Below are 25,566 nucleotides of genomic sequence, written 5' to 3' on the forward strand. Positions count from 1 at the left end.
CCTTCTACATTCAAATTTAGGAGATCCAATTGTGACAAGAAACTCAGTTTTATTCAAGTCCCCCACCGATTGAGATTTATATAAATTAACTTAAAATTGCTTGAAAACTTAATTTATATCCTCTGGTTTGTAAGAGATCTTGTCTGAGTCTATCTTGATCGCATTTATTGTTTTGGAGGTTTGTTCTGCTTTCAACTGCCAGGAGAGGACCTTATGGGCTCTTTCCCCAAGCTCATAGTATTTCTGTTTTGACTTGGAAATGAACTGTTTTTGAACCTAGAGGAGCTGGTTTTCAGAGTTCTGTACTTTCTATCTGAAGGTAGAAGTGAGAAAAGATTGTGACCAGAGTGATGGGTCTGCCTTCACGAGGCAGCGCCTCACATAGATGTCTGGATGGGAAGTTGGAGCCTATGATGCTTGCTATATTCTGCATTGAATTGCCAAACTAGGCTGTGATGCAACCAGCCAATTGTGGTCAGCAATAATTTGTGAAGGCATGGAAAGCGATCAGTTTTCAGCATTTGTGTATTGGTGGAAGCAAAGTCTGTCTGGAAGCTGTCCTGAGTGCCCAATAAGAATAAGCAATATTAGTCAATGATGGAAGCAATAAAAACAAATCAAAATAAACCCTATTGCTAAGTGAGGTTCATTTGAAGGTCTTGTATATGTTGTAGCCTGCTGGTACAAGCTATGGCTCTGCAGAGTGTATAGCACAGGAGAGGTTAAAGCTGCATGCTGGTTAGCTCAGAAAGAATACACACCCTAGTTATTGGGCTCACAGCCCTGCTTTTATTCTCAAGCTGAGGGGTGTGGTCAAAGCCCCCTTAACAACTGATTGGTGCACTTGCGATCCACTTTCCTTGATCGGCCAGTAAGGCTCCTCCAAGTGAAGAGGCGCCACAATGTTCTGTTTTTTTTTGTTGGAATGCCATGAATTCTTGACAAAAGTAAATACACTTGCAAAGAAGGTAAAACAGTACAAGTACAATGTGAATAATGTGGATGGTTGCAATGTTCTACCCATGACATCTCGCACATTATTAGAGGCTTTGACTCAAACTGATTGTGTTTCAAATTTTTTTTCACATTGTGTAATGCTAAACTTGAAGCATAGTTAATATGCTTAGTTTGTAAAGCAGAAGAATTGTCAATTAATTTTAAGGCTAATTAAAGTTTCTTCTTTTACCAGGTTTGAGTGGGACAAGCTATTGGAAAATGTGCATTGTTTGATCATAAGTGTCACAAAGACAGACAGGCAGGAAGCCTATATACTCAGGTATTTGGATGTTTGGTACTTTTGCAAAGTCGTGGAATAGATAACTGAACAAGTTTTCTGGTAAAGTTATTTTTGAATATAGCACCCTTCAAATTGATACTGGTGTATATCTAGGTCATTGAGCATTTGTTATAAGAAGGAAAAAAATAATTTGGTATAATTTTAATACTGTGTATTTCCCTCTTAAAATGAGCAACTTAAGAATACATCATGCCGAATGGAGGTCAAGAGATGTAGATTATTCAGTATTTTCAATTGGGTATGTTTCCTGAAACTTCAGAGTAATTTTGTAGTGTTATTTTAACACATGGTTGAGTGCTGGGAGTAGTTAAAGGAACCCCAAATAGCTCTCAGGTCACTGAGGAGCAGATAAGCAGTCAGATCTTGGAATGATGTAGGAAATAAGAGGGTTGTAGTTACGGGTGATTTCAACTTCCCTAACGTTTATTGGCACCTCCTGACTGCAAGTAGGAGCTGAATTTTTCAGGTGTTCAAGAAGAATTCCTGACAAAGTATGTGGACTGGATGAGAGGAGATCCCATACTAGATCTAGTTCTGGATAATGAACCTGGTCAGGTAGTGGACCTCTCAAGGGAGTGGGGGGTTTGGCATTTTGGTGAGAGTGACCACAGCTTCAGCATAGCTATGGAAAAGGATAAAAGCAGACAAAATGGGAGGAATTAGCGAGAGTACATTGGAAACGGATATTCAAAGGTGAAAGCACAGAAGTAATGTGGGGGAAGTTTGGAGGGTAGGCACTTGTGCTGGGTTCAGTATAGGTTTGTCTTGTCCCACTGGAACAAGGAAAAGGGAACTGTGACTGACAAAACAGGTGGAGCAACTAGTCAAGAGGAAGAAGGAAGCATCTGTTAGATGTAGGAAACAGGAAGGGCTCATGAGAAATATATGGTTGCCAAGAAGAAGCTTAAGAAAGAGGAGAGAGAGCTCGAAGGGGACATGAGAAGGCTTTGGCATGTAGGATTAGAGAGAACCCAAAAAGTTCTATGTGAATGTAAAGAACAGAAGTATGATGAGAATGAGGGTGAGGCCGCTAAAGGATAAAGGAGGCAAAATGTGCCTGAAGCTGGAGGAGGTTGGGGAGGTTTGCTTTGCTTCAGTATTTACAAAAGAAAAGGACCTTGATCAGGGTGAGGTCGGAATAGAACAGGGCTCTGTGGTGGTCAATGTGGAGATTAAGGAAGAGGATGTGTTTGATCTTAGAAATATCAAGATTGATAAGTCCCCAGGGCCAGTGCAATATACTCCAGGTTGCTGTGGGAAGTGAGAGAAGAGATAACTGGGGCAGTAGCGATGATCTTTGAATCCTATTTGGCCAGAAGATTGGAGAATGGCAAATGTAGTCCCTTGTTTTAAAAAAAAAGTAAGGAGAATCCTGCGAATTATAGACCAGAGAGTCTAACATTTGTGGTGTACAAGCTAATGGAGAGGATTCTTAAGGATAGGATCCATGAGCACTTAGAGAAGTAGTCAACTCAAGGATAATCAGCATGGCTTTATGAATGGAAGATTGTGCCTCACAAGCCTAATTGAGTTTTTTGAGGAGGTAAGAAAAGAAATTGATGAGGGTAGAGCGATAGATGTGGTGTACATGGACTTTAGCAAAACATTTGACATGGTCACTCATCCAGAAAGTCATGAGGCATGGGATCAGTGGATCCTTGGTTGTGAGTATAAAAAATTGGCTTGCAGGAAGAAAGCAGTTAGTAGTAGTAGTCGAAGGAAAGTATTCTGCCTGGAGGTCGGTGACTAGTTGAGTGCCACAGGGATCTGTTCTGAGATTCCTCCTCTTTCTGATTTTTATAAATGACCTGGATGAAGAGTTTGTGGATGACTCGGAGGTTGAAGGAGTTTTGGATGGAGCTGAAGGTTGTTGAAGGTTACAAGAGGATATAGACAGGATGAAGAGTTGGGCAGAAAAGTGGCAGATAGAGTTCAATCCGGATAAGTGTGAGGTGAATGGTTTGCTTCTTCCTGTTATGAATCCAAGATTATTTTTTTTTAAAAATAGGTGAGTCATTATTTGAGCCCTCTTGCTGGCTGCAACGTTCAATTGGACCATGGCTGATCTTTCATCACACCACTCCTTTCCTACACTAACCACGTGTTAATATGCAAAATGTATCGATTCCTATTAAGAATTTTCTCAACAACTCTTCAGCATTCTACTGCAGAAAATTCAAGTTTCGTTGACCTCTGGGTGAGAAGTTTCTCAAATCTCAGTCCTAAGTGGTTGACCCCTTTATTTTTAGATCAAGTTGTTGTAGACACTCCATGCAGGGGAAAAGTATCCTGTCCAGCTAAGTAAAATATTTTGATTCAATGAAATCTCATCTCATTCTTTTGACTGTACAGCCTGTTTCCTTAATCTCCTCAGAAAACAATGCCCCTTGTTCCATTCAGGAATCGGACTTGTAAATCTTCTCGCTTCAATTGCAAATATATTTTGATGGAGAAATGAGTGCTGCATAATGTGGGCTGTGTCACTTGGATCCTTTCCCCTTTGCTCAAATCTTCTTACAGTAAAGACCAAAAGACCAATTGCCTTCCCATTTCCTTACTCGACTGCATATTTACTTTGGGTGATTTTTATTCTTACTGTTTAAATGTACATGCTCATCAGTTGTTTTTCCCACTGAAGTTGCAAGACATCTAACTTATTCCTGTATGTTTATTGCATCAAAATATGGAAATTGAGGCTTTATTTCCTCTTGGTAATGAAGTTGTCAGTCTGGATATTTTGGCATAAGGAGCATTTTTCACCTTGACACTACATGAAGTATTTAAAATGATAAGTCTATTTCGAAGTATTCAAAGAGCTTCAATTTGCTCTCTTTGAACTTTTTACGGTTTTTGAGCATGTGGCATCCTTCAGTGCATCTTTATTTCTGGATAGAACTTTCCTTCCAAAAGCATGTTCTCCCAATGCAGGAGAAGAGATTTCTAGATGGGTAATAATAAACCAGTTGAGCTTAGTTGTGGTGTAGCTGCAAACCTCTTTTGGCTCATTGGTTAAGAGCTAAAAGAATAAAGTGGCTATTTATGTGTTCAGCCTCATCTTGGTTTATTGGTTAGCAATGCTGACTAATCCCTTGATGTGCAACTAGGTTAATCACCACTTGCACCATTTTTCTACTGCATGTTTCTGTATGGTGGTATGTGCTTTTTTTTCCCTACAGTAGAAAATAAAGCATGGATTTAAATGCTTAAAATTGTGTTTGAGTATAAATTGAAGCACTTAGCATGTCAGGCAGCATCTTTGGAAAGAGAAAAAATGAACATTTCAGGTCAAAATTACTCTGATTTAAAGTTTTCAATTTGAAAAACTTTTTCTCCTTCCATACATGCGGCCTTGCCTCTTCCAATAAAATACGTCCAACCATTTCTGTTTTTATTTCAGATTTCCCTCCATCTGCATTTTGGGGGAAGAGGGGGGGTGGCGGTGACCATAATTCTATTAGTTGACAATCTGGCAGAGTTATTTTTTATCAATGTTAGCCAGGGGCAAGATGTTGGAAGAGTGGAGGGGGGTTAATGTCGTGCCTTTAATTTAAAAAGGCTGCAAGGTCAAGCTAGAGATCTACAAGTAAGCAAATTTAATGCCATTCATGGATATTGGAGGATATTCTGAGAGACAGGTTCTACATGAATATGAAAAGCCAAGGACTAATTAGCCAAGGTGCTCAGCAAGCAATCTCCGGGGAGTTGGGGGGGTGGGGGGGGGAAACAAAAAAAAACAAGCAATCTCCTAGTCTGCCCCACCATTTAATCATGAGCTGATCCATTTTTCCTACTCCGTCTCACTGTTGTAGACTCCTCTACATCATTGTGTTGTCACCCAGCTCTAGGAAAGAAAGTATCATTAGGCTTTAATGGGTGGAGAAAAGATTCACGAAAATATCGGGATTGGTAGGCTTGAATTATAAGAGGCTGGATAGGCTGGGAAATTTCTCCTGGAAGTTGGCGACTAAGGGAGGGACCTATTCAAGGTTTATAAAATTATAAATAGTTAAAAGTATTTTCCCAAGAGTGGGGAATCTAAAACTAGAGTGCATATATCTAAAGTGCGAATGGAAAGATGGACCTGAGGGGCTCCTTCACAAAGGGATGGTTACTTAAGTTTCAAGGAGCTATGGACTTGTATCCAAGGTCCCTATTCTAGGTGATTTGCCATTTACAGTATCCTTCTGCATTTGACCACCCAAAGACCAACATCTTGTTTGTTTGGACTAAACTTTATCTCCCATTTCTTTGCTTATAATTGCAAGTAATCTGTCTCCAATTGTATTTTTTTGACAACCTTCCTCACTATCTACAACTCTACCAATTGCTGTGTCATCTGAAAACGTAATCAGCTCACATATCTATATCCAAATCATTTGTATATATCTCAAGCAACATATAATGATGCCTCATCCATCCAGGTCTCTGATACAGATTGTGAATAGTTGGAGCTTTGGTTCTGTACCTAAAGCTTGATAATAGTCAGAACCCTCAAACAAAGTTTCTCACTTCATCCTGTGGTCTTCCCACAATTTTACGTGTTCTAATTTTATTTGATAATTTTTTTTGTGACATCTGAAAATCCAGAAAAGGACGATACTACTTATTTTGCATGTTATCCTTCCAAAAAGAAAACTGGCAGATGTATCAAACTTGATGGCAGTACTATTTTCTAGTTATTCTGCAACCACTTCTTGCATGTTTGCAGGTTAACTGGTCTTAATTTCCTCTTTTCTCTCTTGCCTTAATCTATGGGGATCATTCTGGCTTGATTAGTCAGGAGAAGGCCAGGCAATGGGACTGTGGGGAAAAGGATCCGCTCGTGATTAAATGGTGGGGCAGGCTCGATAGGCTGAATAACCCATTTCTGCTCCTATGTCTTGTCTTATTCTTCTTGAAAGATTACCAATATTACCTCCAAAGTCACTTGCAACTTTTAATGCAAGTCATCAGATCCTGGGGATTTAACAACTTTTAGTTCCAGAAATTTCTCCAATACTTTTTTGAACTAATACTAATTTCTTGCAATTCTTCTTTCAGCCAAAATCACTCCATTATTCTCAGGATTTGTTTGTGTCTTCTGTAAAGTCAGGCAAAAAATACTCAGGTCACTCAATCAGCCTCTGAAGCTCCAGGAAGAAAAATGCCAACCTATTCAGTCTCTCCTTATAAATCAAGCCTTCCAGTTCCGGTAACATTCTCATTGGATCTTTTCTGTACTGTATCCAACTTGATGACATCTTTCCTAAACTAGATGACTAGAATTACACACAATTCTTTCAAAGTACAGTCTCATCACTATTTTGTAGCATGATGAACCCAACTCCTGTACTCAGTATCTTGACCAATGAAGGCAAGCATACCAAATGCCTCATTCACAGTCTACCTATGTCACCACTTTCAAGGAATTGCATGCCTATGCCCCTAGGTCACTCTCCATGATCATCACAAATTTTGGTTTTGTATTTAAGAGAGGATATGCTAGAGCAGGTTTGCTAAATTAATTCCTGGGATGAAGAGATTTTGATTAATTCGGAGCGGTTGAACCGAATGGATATGAGCTGATGAGTTAAGCAAAATGAGAGGCCATCTGTGACAAAAGATTCTGCAAACGGTTGATGGGAGATGCTGAGAGGATGTTTTTCCAAAAGGGGATTTCTAGAATGGGGGGTGTGCCAGCTTTGTATATTGTCTATACCATTCATGATTTTAAATACAAATAGACCCCGACTTGGGTTATTTTGAAGTTGTGATGATCAGAATCTTCCTTGAATCAAGGTAAGTTGGGGTCTACCTGTCTCATGCTTTGACGGACCCAACACCACTTTTTGAAAATGGTGATTTGGAATGCATGCGCCGATTGCTGTTGCTGGGAAGGGAAAGAGACTGACAGCAATCTGCGCATTCGTTCCTAATCACAACGTTGGTTGCAAGGTGACGCCGTGCCCTAAGTTACCTGATGTTATGTCAGCCTCCTGTCGCCAGGAGCGGGGATGAGTCAGAATACTACCAGTACAGGTAGACCTTGACTTGTGATCATTTCACCTTACGATGCAAGTCCCTGAATCGTAAGTAGGGGTCAACCTGTAGCTTAATTAATCCTCTTACCTGCTCAGTTTTATCAGTCAGTCCACATACTCAAAGTCTTTGTCACTGGAATAATTCTGATAAATCTCTTACTCAGCTCTTTCAGTCCTTTATACATTTACAAAAGAATGACACCCAGAAATGGACATGATATAGTATTATCAAGATTCATTGTGATTTTGTTGCTTTTTTGCTCTGCTTTTCTTAATAAAGCTCTTTTTTTTTTTAAATTTAGACATACAGGCCAATTCAGCGCCACGAATCCGTGCCGCTTTTCTAGAATCTAGACCATGTACCTGTCCTACCACATTTCAATGCACATATGCTCCCAGGTCTACAAAAGTTCTTAACTCAACAAGGAAGAATGTTTCCCTGATTGATAAACCTATTCATTAATTTAAAACTATTTAATACTGAAATAAAGAAATGTGTTCACTGAATGGGTGATGAGCATTTAGATCCCTATACTATAGGGGTGTGGAGGGTCAATCATCAATTGTAGCCGTTGGAAGATAATTCTGTTAAATGGTGTTGCAAGCACAAGGGGTTCAATGCACATCATCTGTTGTCTCTTATTTTTTTAAATCTCTGCTACTCTTAGAATTTTGCCATTTAATTTGTATTGTCCCTTTTCATTCTTCATATCAAAATGGAACACATTTCTCAGTGTTACATTTCATCTGTTGCATATCTGCATATTTTATTTGCCTGTCAAAATGTCCTATGCGCACAATTCACTATCTCCATTTTGTGTTACCTGCTAGTTTGAAAATTGTTTCCACTATGTTCAGATCTGAGTTTTTAATACATATTATAAATAAAAGTCAACCAACCTGTGGGGGAACCCCACTGTACAGTACTCTCCAGTCCAGAACACGACTTTTCACTGATGTTTTCTATTAGCCAATTTTCTATCAGTGCTGCCACAGTCTCTTCAATCTGTTAATATATTTATATGGCACCTTATCAAACAGCTTTTGGAGCTCTTTCTAAACGACATCAACCACATTTTTCTCATCACCCTCTGTTTCTTAAATAAAACTATCAGGTTAATTAGAAATTGTTTAGTTCTAATCCATTGCTTGCTTTCTCTAATTGAACAATAATTGTCCAATAAGTGCTTCATCTGTCCCAGGTTATTATTTCAAGAATGAGCCTCTCACTTGCGATCAGCCAGCTGGTCTGTAGTTTATTGCTGGTTTGGGTTTATTCCTATGCCCTTTTTGAGCAGGGTGTTAACATTTCTTGGGTACTACCCCAAAATCTACTCAACCTTTCTGTTCACATGCTCATAGAATACTTTTTAGTTCCCTTTTGTTTTCTGCTTGTGCATTTTCTTGGCCTCATTTCCTTCTTTACTTCCCCTCTGAATATTCTATAGCCAGCTTGCTTCTCACTTGTGTTCACTGACTGGCATCTGCTATATAGTCCTTTTTCATGCTTTACTTCACAATCTTTTTGATCATTCAGAGAATTTCCCTAAACTGAGTGGTAACTGAAACAATTGAACAGAAACTTGTACAGTAAAATCACCGCTAACCAGAATTTAAGCAACCGGCAAATAAATCATGGAAAATAAATTTGGGGCAGCCCAGTTAGCACAATGCTGTTACAGCACCAGCGATTGGGACCGGGGTTCAAATCCTGCACCATCTGTAAGGAATTTGTATGTTCTCCCCATGTCTGCATGGGTTTTCCTGGGGGCTCGTTTCCTCCCACCATTCAAAATATACCTGGGGTGTAAGTTATTTGAGTGGCATGGGCTCATGGACCAAAAAGGCCTGTTACTGTGCTAATGTCTAAATTTAATTTAAAATTTTAAAAAATAAGTTTTAAAAAAAATTACAAAAGTTTATAATTGGCACCCTAGTGGTCAATTTGCGATCACTTATCTGCCATTTATCAATCCCCATAGGTGCCAGATATCGACTGGGGTTTTACTGCATTTCCTGGTCACTAAGGTTTCTTTACTGATAAGGTTGCAAATTGAACTTGAGAGAAGTTGATTTTTCACCTGCTTCAGGCTGAACATTTCCATAATCTCTGATCATGTGTTTTCTAGTAATTAGTGAAATACAGGTTTGAAACATTCCATCTTTTTTTCTTCCCTGGAGAAGTTGCATCATTAGTTGAAGTATACTATTTATCAGGCCTTTCTACTTTATGGTTCATAGGAGGAAACTGTTTAGCTCTTGGTGAGTTGACTGTCTTCCCTAAATGAAATAACACAATTCTGAACAAATCTTGCAATCTCCAGTAGAAATTGTGACTCAATTCTTTAAAAGTTAAAGATTGTAATGCCAGTTTTATGAGGTAAACCTGAATATTGTTTTGCAGTGAGAGTAGCATGTTTGTCTCCAAGAGACGTTTCATTTTGAAGACATGTGGTACCACCCTCTTATTGCAAGCACTGGAGCCTCTGTTGGACCTTGCTCGTGAGTACTGCGGCCTTGATTCCATTCAGGTAACTTCAACCTTTATATGCAGGCTTTGTATCCATCCAAGATTTAACAAAATATATAATTAGAAAGTGAATTGTAGTTAATGGTAGTTCTGACAGGTAACTGCAGTGTTAAGGAGGGAGGTTGGTCAGAATGAGTGCAACATAAATACCATTGAAGGCTTGTTTTTGATGTTATTATAAAATTATAATCTGAATGTAAAAGGGTTTACTGAAATGTTTCATATTTGGAATTGCATGATATCCTGAGACATTTGCATGTCTTCAGCTCATATATTCAAATTAGGCACTTTCAGATAGGGCAAAAGTCCAAATGTAAAGGCGGAGAACCTCCACCAAAACACACAACCACGTACCTCTGAATGTGTGGAGGTGGTCTCTGCATAATCCAACCCCTCTCAGAGAGATAATCGGTGGAGGGCAGCGCTCCGCTAATCAATCTGAATCTACAGCCGTGCTAAGCAGCTGTTTAGGGGTGAGCTGATGATTCTGTCAGCCCGCGACCCATCTCCCCACTCATCCCTCTCCTCCAAGTTGGGGGCGGCAGGGCAGCGAGAGCCCTCGGGGCAGTGAGAGCTGGCAACGGAAGTTATCAGCGAGGGGCAGCGGGAGCTGGCGGCGGGTATGGGCTGGGACAGTCATACCGGGCCACTTTGGCCTTCGAGGCCACTCTCTGAAGCTCAAAACGCACCAGAGCAATGGCCGTCTTCCCTACCCATAATTTCTACACGCAGCTGGAACTGTTCTGGGAACCACAGAGCAGTTCCAGCTGCCTGGGGGATTATGGGTAGGGAAGACAGCCATTGCTCTGCTGCATTTTTATGAACACGTGACGCTATGGTACCAGCAGCCCCACATCTGTCGGATCCAGAGGGTGCTACAAGGAGCCTCTGGATATGAATGGGATGCTAGAGCAGCCTTTTAGGGCTGCTGTCTGAAAGGTAAATTTGTTTTCCGTCCGCTCCTGCGTGACATGAAATGGCTTACTATCTCCCTCTGTTCCCACGCTTGATCTATGAATGGGAGCTGGTTGATAAAGGATGCATATTTAAAAGAATAAATTGTTTTTATTAAGTGTTCAAGTGTAAAATGGGAGAGGAAGGATCCAGAGAATTTTTTAAAAACTGTAGTAGAGGAAAGCAAAAAATCTTGGGATTCTGTCTTTTGCAAGATCCCTACAATAACAAGGGGTTCTGTTTGAAATACCTCTTTTATTTGAGTTGGGAATGTATTGATCTACCTTGAGATTTACTTTAATTATAAACCGATTTGAGGTCAAAACCATTTATTCTGTGCTAAATTTAGCGTAAGTACTATTTGCAGGTGGATTTGACTTGATATGTAGGCTACAGTGGTTAATTGATACAGGCAAGTTTAATCCTTGAAACTGATTTTGTTTTGTAAACTACAAGTAAAAATAATTCATAGATATTTATGCCAAAAGTGAAAATACTTTAAAAAAAGTTGAATATGGCATTTCTATTAAAAAAAACAAGATTTATTTCCTATCCTTAGCTAACTGCAATTAAATGTAACTGAGTGACTTGGTGGGTGATTTCAAAAGGCAGTGATCACAACACCTTGTATCTCAGACTAGCCAGGTGGAGTGCTTTCGTTCCAGTTTAAATACATCATCATCATCTGATTGTACCTCAGTGAAACAGCATGGTATACCATTTGTGTTTTTACAGCAACCTAATCATTCTTTGGCCATTTTCATCTGCATTTTTTATTTCTCATGTTTACATTTATTTCTGTAATAATTTTGACAAAAATGCTTAAAGTAATCAAAATTTCATCAGGTTTATTTTCGGAGTCTATGTATTGCTCTAAAATACATTGTTCATAAAAATAGATATAATTAGGGACAGTTATGGTGAATAAAAATTATTAGTTTATATTTTCACTATTAAAATAAGCAAATTCTGTGCCTGAAGACTTGAGGCAACTTTAATGTATTTATTGTTTTCTATTTAATTAAAAGCTTCTGTGTACATTTTTTAATAAATGCAGGATTTCTTCTATTCCCGTAAAAACTTTGTGAAGCCAGCACATCAGGAATACCCACATAGGAACTTTCAAGAGGAAGTGGAATTTCTGGATATGGTCTTTCCAAGTAAGTTCTGATCAGTTTTACATTTTAGTGACCAAAATGTAGATTATGGTTCTTGGTAAAGGAATGCTTTGCACTTGAGAAATGAGGTATTTGGAAAGAGTAGTCAGAACTCTTAGATATCAATGGGTTCAAGAATAATTGAATGTCTCAGTAAAACTGTTATTGTAAATCACATATAGACAAAGATGTGATGGAATTAATGAAGACCTGAGCAGTGATATTTTTTTGAAAATGATTAATACTTAATGGTGATATATGGTATAATTCTTCCCATGTGATGTACCCATCAATGTTCCAAAACCTATGGATCTTATTAATGCAGAATATATCATACCTAGCTGTACCAGTGTGATGCCATTTGACTGCCCGCATAAACCCTCATCTGGTCGCTGAGTGATGCTGAGAAAGGAAAACCTCGGAAAAGCTTGTGTTCTGAGCTCGTGCTCAAAGAAAATGAATTTGTATTATCCCTCGTGGCCAGAATAGGAAATTTTTATCTTAATGAAATTTAAAGATCCATGACCAAACTATTCGCTTTCTCTTTTCACTTCTCTTTCTCACTAATCTGCAATTGTCCTAATTTTTCAAGAAACAGTGAATCAATTACTTTTGAGGACTGATTGATCGCTGTTAATTCTGTGAAGTAAAACAACAAGTACTGGAAACATCTGGCAGGCTGGGCAGCTTCTCTTGGGGGGATAGAAAAATTATTTTCCAGTCAATGTCATTTAAACTAATGGTAGTGTTGCGTGAAAGGTATTTTCATTCATAGTTTTCCTTCCAGATTTCAATTATTGACACAATTCCAATCTGGTTTGCTCTTCTCATAATGGTAGCCAAATAGAAAACTAACCTTTGGCTGTTAACATTAATACAGTACCCAGTATCTGAAACCCTTGGGATCAGACATTTTTTGGTTATTGACTTTTTTTTAGATTTTGAAACAATGGAACTAGCAGCGCAAGTAACATCAGTAGAATAACCTATATCAGCATTTAAACAGCAAAAACAAACAGCGGCGGCTTTTGGATCGCCAACATGATGCCACAAGTGGAAAATTCACCTGAAATAATGTTTATTACTTACCCAAAAAAAAATTCATCTCTGGTTACAAAAGAAGATAAATGCAGCACCAAACACCAGAAATTCTTGGTGACTTTTTCAAATGTTTTCTCCAGTGTCATCTGCCACGTTAATTTTTTTGTGCCTGACACCTCCCCATCGCCAGTCCCCAACTGCAGTCCCTGTTCCTGCCCGAGAGCCCGGGGTCAATCATTTGTTATCCGACACTCTTTCTCCTGGGCATTTCCAGCATTTTCTATTTTTACCCAAACTATGTACTCTGTGTCCTTTCTTTCCATGTCAGTTAATTGTGACTAAAAGACAACTATTGAGCTTTTAAGAATTAATCTCTCTATTACCCAAACAAATACAAGTGTCTCAGGCAATCAATTCCTGACAGTTAAAGTATGCTTAAAGAGGCACTTGTGATGATCCTCTCTCAGGGTGGCTGTTCTGTGGTGTTCTCTCTCCCTCACAACTAAGGTTGTAATGTTCCTCCCATCTCCTTCCCCCTTACCTCTTCAGGTTTCTCTCAGCTGTTGAGGTACATGTTTCCACTGCTGAAGTCTGAGCCTAACTCTCAGCTGGTTCCTCGGGGCGTCGGGGCAACATCGTGCTGACCGAACCCACTTTCCCTCAACTTCTACAGACTGGGGACGGAAAGGCATCACCAGTTTTGGCAGAGAAAAGGGAGCATTTCCACCCACCAAAAACAGACCTCACTTTGTTGTGGAACTCTGCTCTGAATTACATACCTTGATGAAGGGCTCCTGTCTAGGAGCCCAGGGTCCCCGCTTCTACCTGGAAGCCCAGGGTGATTTCTTCGATGTGGATGGCACTGCACCCGATGTTGCCTTCACTGAATCAGGCTGCAAACGACGCTGAAGACTTGCACCCAACTCCATTTGGCATCTTCCCAGTCAGAAGCAAAGATTTTGGGTTTTTTCCATTGTTTAATTAAACTGGCGCCAAAAGAGCGTCAGAGCCCCACATGGGCAAGTCAGGTGTTGAATTATTTTTCCACTTGTGATGTCATGTCGGCGCTTTAAAAAAAAGTTTGGTTTTTAGATCTTTTCTGTTTTTGGAACTTCGGCTATGCGGTACTTGACCTATATATCCTGTTATTTCATGTGTTCACAATTAATGGAAATCCCAAATAATGTACAAATATTAATCATGTTCAGCATTTCAGTTCAAAATGTAATTAGAAAATTGGATTTTACAGAAGGGGTAACTCTAATGGCAAATTTTTGTTTGATACCAGATGGGGCAGCCTATTGCATGGGACGTATGAATTCTGATTGCTGGTAAGCTCATTTATTATATATAATGTTTTTTTTTCTGAATTGTTTGCATGGACATAGCATCCATTTAACTCAAATAAAATTCCTTTACCATATTTGAAAGATATTATGAGGGGTATGGATGCAAGCAAGTTTTGTCCATTGAGATTAGGTGAGATGTAAAACAGAGGACATGGGTTAAGGGTGAAAGGGGAAATGGTTGGTGGAACTTCTTCACACAGAGAGTATTAGGAATGTGGAAAAAGCTGCCAGCTGAAGTGGTGAATGCAGGCTCAATTTTGACATGAAAAATTTGGACAGGTACATGGATAGGAGCAATATGGAGGGATATGAACTGGATGCAGGTCACTGGGACTAGGCAGAATAATAGTTTGGCACAGACTAGAGGGACTTTCTGTGCTGTAATGTTATGATAAAGAAGGGCAACTCGAGCACAAACTTAATTAACCCCTTTGGAGTTACTCTTTTGGTTGGTAGTTAAAGTTGATTAAATGCTAGGTTATGAGTAAAACACAAACTGTTCTGAACAAAGATTCTTGCACTTCACAGCTTTTGATTCTAGTAATAACCAGACACAATTCTAAATTTTACAAATGTGGTTTAAGTCGTAGGTTAATTATTGAATGCTGTGAAACTGCATTTTGCAATATATTTAGCATGCGTGAAATGTAAGATTAATGCAAATATCATTATTTGTTTGGTCCAGGTATCTATACACTCTGGATATGCCAGAGGATAGTGGGATCAAACAGCCGGATCAGACACTTGAGGTTCTGATGAGTGAGCTTGATCCAGCTGTCATGGACCAGTTCTTCATGAAAGATGGTGTTACTGTAAATGATGTCACTCGAGTATGTATTAAATTGACTTGTAATTATAAAAGATATGAACTTTGTAAAGAAAATACACCATCTTAAATGTGTCTTTTTTCTTTTAGATGAGTGGAATTCGTGACCTGATACCAGGTTCAGTGATTGACGCCACGTTGTTCGATCCTTGTGGCTATTCATTGAATGGAATGAAAGTGGATGTAAGTATGTGCCCCGTTACAAAATGTCTTCTTTTTTTATTGTTTCTTTTCCTTTTGCATCTCCCCAACATAAATATTAGTGATCTAATTTTCTCTTTTATTGGAACATGACTGACAAAGCTTAGTGCAGCTGTATAATGCTTTGGTTAGGCCACACTTTGAGTATTGTGTGCAGTTTTGGTCTAAAATGTCAGGAAGGATATTCTTGTCATTGAGGTGTGCAGCAAAAGTTCACAAGGCTGATTCCTGAAGTATGAAGAAAGACTGGACAGACCAGGGTTGTACTTATTGGTATTTGGAAGAATGAAAGGGCATCTCATTGGGACATAGCAAAATCTGACAGGACAAGGTTGATTAGACACAGGATGAATGTTCCTGATGTTAGGGAAGTCCAGAGCAAGGGGGTCACAGTCTAAGAATGAGTAAGCCAGTTCAGACTGAAAAATGTTTCGCACTCCGAGTTGTAAACAGAAAATTGAGGGCAGTTGATACGATATATTCAAAATTGAGGGAGTTGTGGCTAAAGGGAGCAAGGTGTATGGACAGAAAGCAAGAATGGGACACAGAATTCATCAGATGCATCAGTAAGAACATCCCAGTGACCAGCCAGTTTAATTCCAAAAACCATTACCACACCGACGTGTTGTCCACGGTCTCACGTACTGCCAAACCAAGGCCTCTCTCAAATTGGAGGAACAGCACCTTGTATTTCACCTCGATGGTCTCCAACCAGATGACATTAGCATCAACTTCTCCACTTAATCTGGTCCCCATGACTCTTTCCCTATCCCTATGTTTCCTTTCATCTATCTCCCCACCACCTTTAATTCCTTCTCCTAACAATTTCTCTTCTCCCCTCCCATGTGTCCACCTATTAAGCCTGTGCTCCTCCCCCCCCCACCCTTTTATACAGGTGTCTTCCTGTTGATTTTGTCTTCCTGTTGAAGGGCTCAGGCCAGAAATGTTAGTTACCTTTTATTTCCTATGGATGCTGCGTGGCCTGTTTATCCAGCATGTTTGTATATTGGATTATTCTATGTTTCTAAACTGCCATTCCCAATTCATTAAAGGGCCTCTTATATTGGCGGATACTTGAGGAAACCTATGTGAGAGGTGACAAACTGCTTCTACAAAGTACTTTATTTCCTATTGGATTAAAAGCTTGGAAAACATGATAATATTTGGACATAGTTTAATAAAACTAGGCTAAATTCACCATATTGAAATGGTAGGGCACACCCAGATGTCAGAGAGGGTTTGCATTGGGGGCCAAGTACTCCACAAGAAAGTACAAGTTAGCCAATCATCCCAGGCTGAAAAAAAAGAATAATGAATAGAGGGTAATCTGAACACAGGCAAAGCACTATTGTGCTTCTATTTTAAATGTGCTGTTAAGTGCAATGATGTAGCATGGTATATCCTGCTCTTATTTCCTTTTCTGTTCTTGATCTGATCTGTGTGATAACTGACAGATAATAGCTGAATGGCAGATTAGCACTGGGCAGGTGTGTACTAGGCTGGTAAAATGCCAAAGAAGAATTAATAGGTTCCAAAATTCTTATACCTAAGAGTAATGAAGTGAATGTTGTCTGCAATTTGTTTAGGAGAAGAAATTCAACAAATATTAATTGCCATAATTGATTACCTCGTTCTGAATGAAACAAATTAAGGCTGCTTGTAAATGTTTTAGTCATTTGTTCGCTAAAGTTTGCCATGTTTGTTTTCATTACCTTGTAAAATATAAGACCATAACAGATGCATGCAGAATTGGGCCATTTAGCTCATCAACTCCATTCTGCCATTTGAATCCAAGCTGACCTATTCTTCCTTTCAGCCTCATTTTCCTGCCTTCACTAATTAAGAGCCTATCAACTTTCACTTTAAATCTTTCCTATGACTTGGCCTCTACAGCTCTCTGTGGCAATAAATTCCACATTTTCACTGCCCCTCTGGCTGAAGAAATGTCTCCATCTCTATTTTAAAGGAACATCCTTTTATTCCGAGGCTGTGCCCTCTGGTCTTCGACTTCTGCTGCTGTAAACTTTTCTGTCCACTTTAACCACGGCAGGCAATATTTTGCCAGGTATGTTTCAATGAGGACCCCCCACCCCCCACCCCAATCATCCTTCTACAATTTGACATTATATCTTTGTTTTTGTATTCTAGGCCTCTCAAAATGAATGTTAACATTGCATTTGCCTTCCTTATTAATGGCTCAGCCTGTAAGTTAGCATTTAGGGAATCCCGAGCTACAACTCCTAGATCTCCACTTAATGAATTTTCTCCCCATTTAGAAAATAGTCTACATCTTTATTCCTTCTAACAGTGTTCATGACCATATATTTCTCTACTTTGCTCATTTTCCCAACCTGTCCAAGCAGAGTCTCTGCTTCAACACTACTTGCCCCTCCACTTTGTATCATCCACCAACATGGCCACAAAGCTATCAATTCTAACATCCACGTTGTTTACATACGAAGTGAAACGTAGACCCAATACTCTCACCTTTGGAACACCAGGAGTCACTGTCAACCAGCCAGAAAAGGCCCATAATTCACACTCTTTGCCTTTGGCCAGTCACCCACTCTTCTATCCACGTTAGTACCTTTCCCGTAATATTTAGCGGTCTTCTGTGCCGAACCTTGAAAATGTAGAAATGTCCAATATAATGAATACAGGATGCAAGTGAGTGGATAGACCACCTCCCTCCTATATGACTCATCTTCCACCTGACCCTTCGTGCTCGCTCTCTCTCTCTCTCTCTCTCTCTCTCCTCCCTCCCCCTCCCCCTCTCCCCACCCCCCTCCCTCCTCCCTTGGCATCTGCCAATCAACTAAAAGATTTCTAACCAAATTATAAATGCAAGTTGGTTGGTCTACAGTGGTTTTTAAATATTCAGACATTAATTAACCCATTGGAAATTTTACTGTTTCAAGCTTTATGAATTAGATTTTTATATTATTAAAAACCATTTTTTTATTGTTCTTAATTTTGTTGTTAATGGAAATAGTGTTCTGATCTTAAAAGCAGATCACAGAAGTGGCATTTTGTGGTTATAGGGTCTCCTTTCATTCATTCAAGGTGCAATTTTTTGGTTCTGGGTTAATTAATTCTCAGACACATTGTAATCTATGCAATTCTTAGCACAGCACTTTGTTGGAGTGTAAAAATAAAATTAAGTTAGATAGAAAGTGTAAAAGCAAACCTTTCCTTTAAATTATAATGTTCATTGCATTTTGAAATATTTTAAGAAATTGCTATATACTTCAAACTGGTATTTTGACACCATAGAATACTACATTCAGAGAAACAGGCCCTTCATCCCTTCTAGTTCATGCCAAACTATTATTCTGCCTAAGCCCATTGATCTTCACCTGGACCATGATATCTTTCCCGAAGTTAGGTGACCAAAACTGCACACATTACTCCATATTTGGCTTCACCAGTATTATAAATAACATCCCAACTCCTCCACTTAATATTTTGATTTATGAAGGCCCACATGCCAAAAGCTCTCTTTACGACTCAATCTACCTGTGACGCCACTTTCGGGGAATTGTGTACCTGTGTTCCCAGATCCTTATGTTCTGCACTCTCAACTGTTTATTGTGCATGTCCAATCCTGATTAGTCCTCCCAAAGTGGAACACCTCACACTTGGCTGCATTAAATTCCATCTGCCATTTTGCAGCCCATTTTTCCAGCTGGTGCAGATCCTGCTGCAAACTTTGAAAACCTTCCTCGCTGTCCAATGCATCCCCATCTTTAAGTCATCTGCAAATTTGCTAATCCAATTTACCACACTATCATCCAGAAAAGCAACGAAGGACCCAGCACCAATCCCTAAAGCACACCATTAATCACAGGCCTCCAGTCAGGTAATCATGTACTATTCCTCTCTCTGGCTTCTCCTGCAAAGCCAATGTTTAATCTAGTTTACTGCCTCATCCTGAATACCAAGCAACTAAACCTTCTTAACCAACCTCTCATGTGGGACCTTTCCAGAGGCCTCACTAAAGTCCATGTACACAACATGTATGGCCTTTCCTTCATCAACTTGCCTGTTAACCTTCAAGCAAATCTCTAAAATTGTTTAAACACAGCCTACCATGCACAAAATCATGTTGAGTATCTCTAATCAGTTCCGATCTATCCAAATACAGTAAAGCCTTTAGTATCTGACATCTTTTTTAAACAACAGAGCAACATTAACTATCCTCTGTAATGGATAAATATTGAGAGGAATTTTGGAAAGATTACTGTAGGTTACATACATATACACATTTTAAACAGATCTTATTTGAAAGAATGAAGAATTCATATTCATTAAAATTGCAGGATCTCTGGAGAATGTGATGCACATTTCACAAGTAGGTGCTAATTGTAATGATGTCATGAAATGAAATACCATTGTTTGTAGGAGACAAACTGTCAAAAAGTACTTACAGTGTGCTCACAGAAAGGTCACTCCTGGGTTTTATTTATCTAAGACAATATCTTGACCAAGGAGAAGAACTGTTGTTTCCTGAAGGAAGGTGGTGGTCTTGCAAGGGAGAGAGTCACATGGGCTTTCTGGCATTTGGAGAAAGAGAGAAGTTGAGCTCTCCCAGCTATTGTGGGTGACATTGAAAAGCAGCTGAACAGGGCAAGCCAGGAAGAGCTGGTTGAAACTGATGAAAAAAGCTCCAGAACAGTGGATGGCTGGAATTGCTATCTGTGTGATGTTTCTCTTGGAATAAGGGGAACAAAAGGAACTCTGTGGTAGCCTGAAAGAAAGAAGTTACCATCTGGAAACCCTGATAGGGCAAGTTTCATCAGCGAGACATTGAGGTGACTAATGGTGGTATTTCATTTGTGGAAATCCTGGAACAACAAATCTCTCTGCCAACTGCCAGAAAGCCCCTGTGACTTTCTCACTTGCAAAACCTCGACCTTCTTCAGCAAACCACAGGAGTTCTTCTCCTTGGTCAAGATGTTGTCTTAGATAAACAAAACCCAGGAGTGACCTTTCTGTGAGCACACTGTAGGGGACAAACTGTCTGTTTAAAAAGTACTTACAAACAATGGTCTTTCATGACATCATTTCAATTAACACCTACTTGTGAAATGTGTATCTCATTCTCCAGAGATCCTGCAATGTTATTGAATATGAATTCTTCAGTCTTTCAAATAAGATCTGTTTTAAAATGTGTGTATGTATGTAACCTACTGTAATCTTGCCAAAATTCCTCCCAATATTTATCCATTACACCTCCAGTCCTCCAACACCTCACCTGTGGCTCAGGTCCCCTACAATATTTACATTAGCCTCCCTCAAGATGTAAGGAAACATCTTGTCAGGCCCTGAGGAATTATTCACCCTTTGTCTCAAGCCAGCAACCCCCTTCTTTTATCTGTTCCATGACCTCACTGCTTGTTTGCCTCACTTCTATTGACTGTCCATCTCTTGAGTAAATGTGAAACATCCATTTAAAATCTCCCTGATCTCTTTTGGTTCCATACATAGATAACTGCTCTGATCTTCGAGGACAAATTTTATCCCTTGCAATTCTTTTGCTCTTAAATATCTGTAGAAACCTTTAGGATTTTTCTATATCTTGACTGTCAAAGGAACCTCGTGACTTTTATCCTGAATTCCTTCTGAAGTTTTTTCTTGAATTTTTTATACTAAAGTACCTCATTTGCTCCTTGTTGCCTAAACTTGATTTGCACCTCTTCTTAACCAGATCTTCAATGTCCCTGAAAAAACAAGGTCTGTTATGCCTGTTAGATTTGCCTTTATTTCTGACAGGGACATACTAACTCTGAACTCTCAAAACTTCAAGGCTTCCCACTTATGAAGCACACCTTTGCCAGAAAATAACTGTCCCAATTCATGCTTACTATATCCTCTCAAAATTGGCATTTCTTCAATTTAGAATCTCATCCTGAGGACCAGACCTATCCCTTTCCATAATTATCTTGACATACACACACACTTCTGTCACCTTTTCTGTCTTGTTCCTGAACAATAGTTGGAATCTCTGTAGTTGGGATTCCAATTATCCAAAAACTAATTCACCAAAATTCTCAGTTAACCAAATTTTTTTTCAATGGCATCATGATGTCACAAGTTGGAAAACAAAATTTGCGGGCGGGGTGTGATGATGTTGGTTGGAAATGTGAAAATATGCCTCTCCCAGCAGAATTAATTAAAAACCAAATAAAAATACCGTTTTTCAGGATTTTATTCACAAATCAATATACTATGGCTTATAGGAAAGGGAAAATTCAAACAACTAAGAAAGCAGTTGTTAAAGAAGTTAGTATAGCTGAAGAAGTTGAACCTATCTTAACGATGGAACCTTGGGCTCAAATTCCTTCTCCCCCAAGAATGACTTGCGCTGCAATGGCATGGATCCATATGACTCCAGCATCTCCTCACCAAGGAAGATGGTGCGGGAGTCCAGAAGAAAACTGAACTACAGACGTCACAGGCACAACTGCGCATGTGCGAGGGTTTGCACGGGCGCACAACAGAACAAGCTGTTTCCCCATAGGGAGCAGTTGAATCGATTAAAGTTGTCAGCAGCGATGCTAGCCAAACACAGCCATTGATTCAATTAGATATTGACTCTAGATCATCTGGAAGTGACTCAAAAGGATGAAGGTAAAGACAAAGAGAAGGAAGAAAAAGGTTATGAAGAATTGGAGGGAGCAAAGTATGAAAAAGATGAAGCCTGACTGATACAAGGGATTGAAGCTGTACAATTCAGATATCCTGAAGCCAGAATTCAAGGTGTGGAAGCACAAGAACAAAACTTCTATAATTATCAGTCAACTGCAGTTAATGTGTAAACATATTGATCTCCAATTTGTATCTGTCACAAGTTATGTTAAAGCACAATTTGAATATATTATGGGTGAAATGAAAAATATTAAAGAAGAAATAGCAAAATATACCAAAGATGTTGATAAAGTTAAAATTGAAAATAATATTCAAGACTATCGTTATGAAGAGAAACAATGCAAAGATATGGTTAATAAGATGGAAGATTCTGTTATGGCATGAGATGTGCAAAGGAAATAACTTTTACAAAAGATTCATGTATTGAAAAACCATAGTTGGAAAAATAATGTGAAGATTGTTGAGTTGGTTGAAGATTTTGAAGGCTCTAATCTGGTCCTTTTTTTTTCAAAAATGGATTCCAGAAGTTTCTGGGTCCTGAGAACTTTCCAAATGGACTTGAATGGGCTAATAGAAAGAAGACATTCCACGCTCAGTTTTGGTTAGATGCTTAAAAAGGTTAGATGCTTAAAAAATCCTGTGAAATTAGTTCTGTGGGGAAAAAAAGGATATAAATTTTATTTTCAATATCCAGCTACATTTAAAGTGTTTGCTGGAAAAAATCAATCATGGTTCTTTGCAAATGAAGAGGCAGCTTTGGAATTTCCAAATTCTCTTCCATATATTAAACCGGATCAATGAATGGATGTGCAGAGTTCAGCAACTCGGCAAGTTTTGGCAGACCAATCTGAGACGATGCAAGTTGCAGAACAGGTGTTGAAGCAACAAGAATTGGTTGAGATTGACGATGAGCAAGTGAATAGACCATGAAGAAGCTCTTTACACTTATAAGTGAACTGTTTAATCAAGGTAAGAATATTTTATCTCGGAAGGGCAGACTTTTTATTTTCTTCTTTCGTAATCATGTTCCACTTTGTGTCGAGGGCCACTTCACACAATAGAAGTAGTACTGGTCCTTTGATAGGCCATAGACACGGACCAGTCAGGTATTATATCAATACAGGGCTTTTATTAACAGACTAGAGCCACCTCTAAACTGGCCAGTAGGAAAGCATTTCCATCTGTTATACCAGTAGGGTGGAGCCAGAGCCAAAAGCAAGCGGTCAGTGTAATACACCACTCTCTTCTCTCCCCCCCCCCATGACATCATCACATTCACATGCCCCCCCTGCCCAAAAATGACTTATTTTAATGAAATACAATAATGGCAAAAGCAAAAAAAATTACAGAAGAGCAAGAGTTGCAAACAGAATAAATGAGAATACTGATTAAAAAAAAAACAAGCTGTGAGTCTGAGAAAACACACTGCAACTGTGCTCATTGTAACCATAGCAAAGATTAGAGATGGTGATAACAGAACTTTTGCGGAGGCTTTGAGATGCGTGTTGATCTGTGCAAAGGCACAGATGGAGAAGACTTATCTCCAACTAAAGGACTTCTGTCGGTAGTTGTGTAAGGGAGTGGAGAGTGCGAGGAAACATTCCCATGAAGGGGATATTGCAGTCAGGTCAATGGAAGGGCAAGCAGGCTGCAGACCAGGCGAGGCTAGATCGCTAAGGGAAACCATTAGGAAAAATATGAGCATACTGCGGATTAGCATGAAGCAGTTGCACACGCTCAACGAGCAGGTCAGCCTTGCTGTGTCTAATATGCTTTCTTAACAAAACTTCTCCGGGTTTAGATAGCCAAGTTGGCAAGGTTGATCCAGTTTTCGCTTTTCTAGGGAAAAGAAAAAGACATTGGTGAGGAGTTTCATTGGTAGCTGTACAAAGCAAAGTATGGATAGTATGAACTCTAAGTTCATACTCAAAGTATGTACTCTATCCATAGAGTTCAAAGCTTCCAACAGCACCTCTTGCCAGCGACTGGTGGGGAGACTTTTTGACTTTAGTGCTAGAGTGAGACCTTTCCAGATTGTACCATTACTGCACTCTACTATAACCCCAAGGGTTATAGCTGGTAGTATGACTTGTAGCTATACCCCTATCAAGAAGGTATTACTCAAGTTCAGAACTCATGAAAGCTGACCCTCTGTCACTATGAATGCAGAGGATAACCAAAAATACTGAAAATCATATCAAGACATTTAATAACAGAACGAGCAGAAACATCAGCACATGGTATAGCGAAGGGGAAATGAGAGAATTCATCAATGATGTTAAGGAAATGGCATACTTATTATTTGAGAGTAGTGGTCCTTTAAAATCTATGCTGAGGCGTTCAAATGGTCTAGACGCCTTAATAATCACCGTGGAAGCAGAAGGTTTATAATAGCGTGGTTTACACTCCGCACAAATAGGACACTCGTTAGTTAGTTTCTTGATGTCTTCTAGTGAGTATGGCAAATTGATGGACTTCACATAATGGTATAACAGATGGAGATGCTTTCCCACTGCCTAGTTTAGAGGTGGTTCTAGTCTTGTTAATAAAAGCCCTGTATTGATATAATACCTGACTGGTCCATGTCTATAGCATATCAATTTTATTATCAGACTAGCAATCATAGATACTTCCCTGAAACCTGGAAGACTTGAGATAGATCAAGATGCCGCCCGAGCTGGAGAAATTTTTCACCACTGGCTCCAGTGTTTCCAAGCATACACGCGAGTGAACAATGTTGTGCACGAAGTGGCGAGGAGTACCCTACTCCATGGTTAGAGAGACAGCTGTCTACCAGAATTCAGTGAATATCCTCCGAACCTATTATGATATGCCATAAAACGCTTCACACTCGAAAACAACCACCTGGAGATAGAAAAGATGCTTTTGTGCTTGCACTAAAAGGGCTAGCCAGAGGCCTGTGCTACAGGGTGCTATTTTGATTAATAAGCTTATACCTACTAAAGATTCAATCTGTAGTTATGGATCCTTCTGGGAGACTTGTTTTGGGACATTGTCAAATTTATTCAGAGATGTGGACATTTATGGGTATTATGCACCTAATGTGATTGATGAAGGATTTATTCATGATGCAATTTGCTGAAGCTCATGAAAAGGTTTTACTTGGAGGAGATTTTAATTGTTGCCTTGATGCAAATTTGGATATGTCGCAAAAATCAGTTATTAGAACTAAAACTGCAAAGAGGATTTTGGCTTTGAAGGATTTTAATTTCATAGACATTTGGCAAAGGTTAAATCTGAAGGAAAGGGATTATTTTTATTCTTTTTGACTTTACTCTTATTCGAAAATGGATACGTTTTTAATGTCGGCACAGTTACAAGGAAGAGTTATGCATACAGAGTATAAAGCTAGGATTTTATCTGATCATTCACAACTTTTGATGACATTAGTTTCTGAAAAGGAAATTTTGTTTTATACGAGGAGATTTAATTCTACATTGTTGAAAAGGGTAGATTTTGTCATTTTACAAGAAAATAAATTCAAGAATTTTTAGAAATATTCTAATTGAGTGGATAATGTAT

The 25,566-nt window shown here is 39.1% G+C and overlaps 1 protein-coding gene across 8 annotated transcripts in view; it reads left to right on the forward strand.

Moving 5' to 3' along the window:
• amd1 (adenosylmethionine decarboxylase 1) overlaps positions 1 to 25,566 on the forward strand; it is a 78,484-nt gene that overhangs the window by 31,713 nt on the left and 21,205 nt on the right. For 5 of the 8 annotated variants that reach the window (XM_069887614.1, XM_069887607.1, XM_069887606.1 and 2 more), the window contains exons 2-7: positions 1,190 to 1,276; positions 9,722 to 9,848; positions 11,859 to 11,961; positions 14,288 to 14,330; positions 15,034 to 15,178; positions 15,265 to 15,357. In XM_069887614.1, coding sequence (XP_069743715.1) covers positions 9,732 to 9,848; positions 11,859 to 11,961; positions 14,288 to 14,330; positions 15,034 to 15,178; positions 15,265 to 15,357 — 501 coding nt within the window. In that variant the 5' untranslated portion in view covers positions 1,190 to 1,276; positions 9,722 to 9,731. Of the gene's footprint in view, positions 1 to 1,189; positions 1,277 to 1,313; positions 1,337 to 3,469; positions 3,495 to 9,721; positions 9,849 to 11,858; positions 11,962 to 14,287; positions 14,331 to 15,033; positions 15,179 to 15,264; positions 15,358 to 25,566 lie in introns of those variants that run through there. The other 3 variants (XM_069887611.1, XM_069887612.1, XM_069887609.1) reach the window with 3 other exon arrangements.

Source organism: Narcine bancroftii, chromosome 6 (genome assembly GCF_036971445.1).
Source record: "Narcine bancroftii isolate sNarBan1 chromosome 6, sNarBan1.hap1, whole genome shotgun sequence".
In the NCBI taxonomy this organism is placed as follows: Eukaryota; Metazoa; Chordata; class Chondrichthyes; order Torpediniformes; family Narcinidae; genus Narcine; species Narcine bancroftii.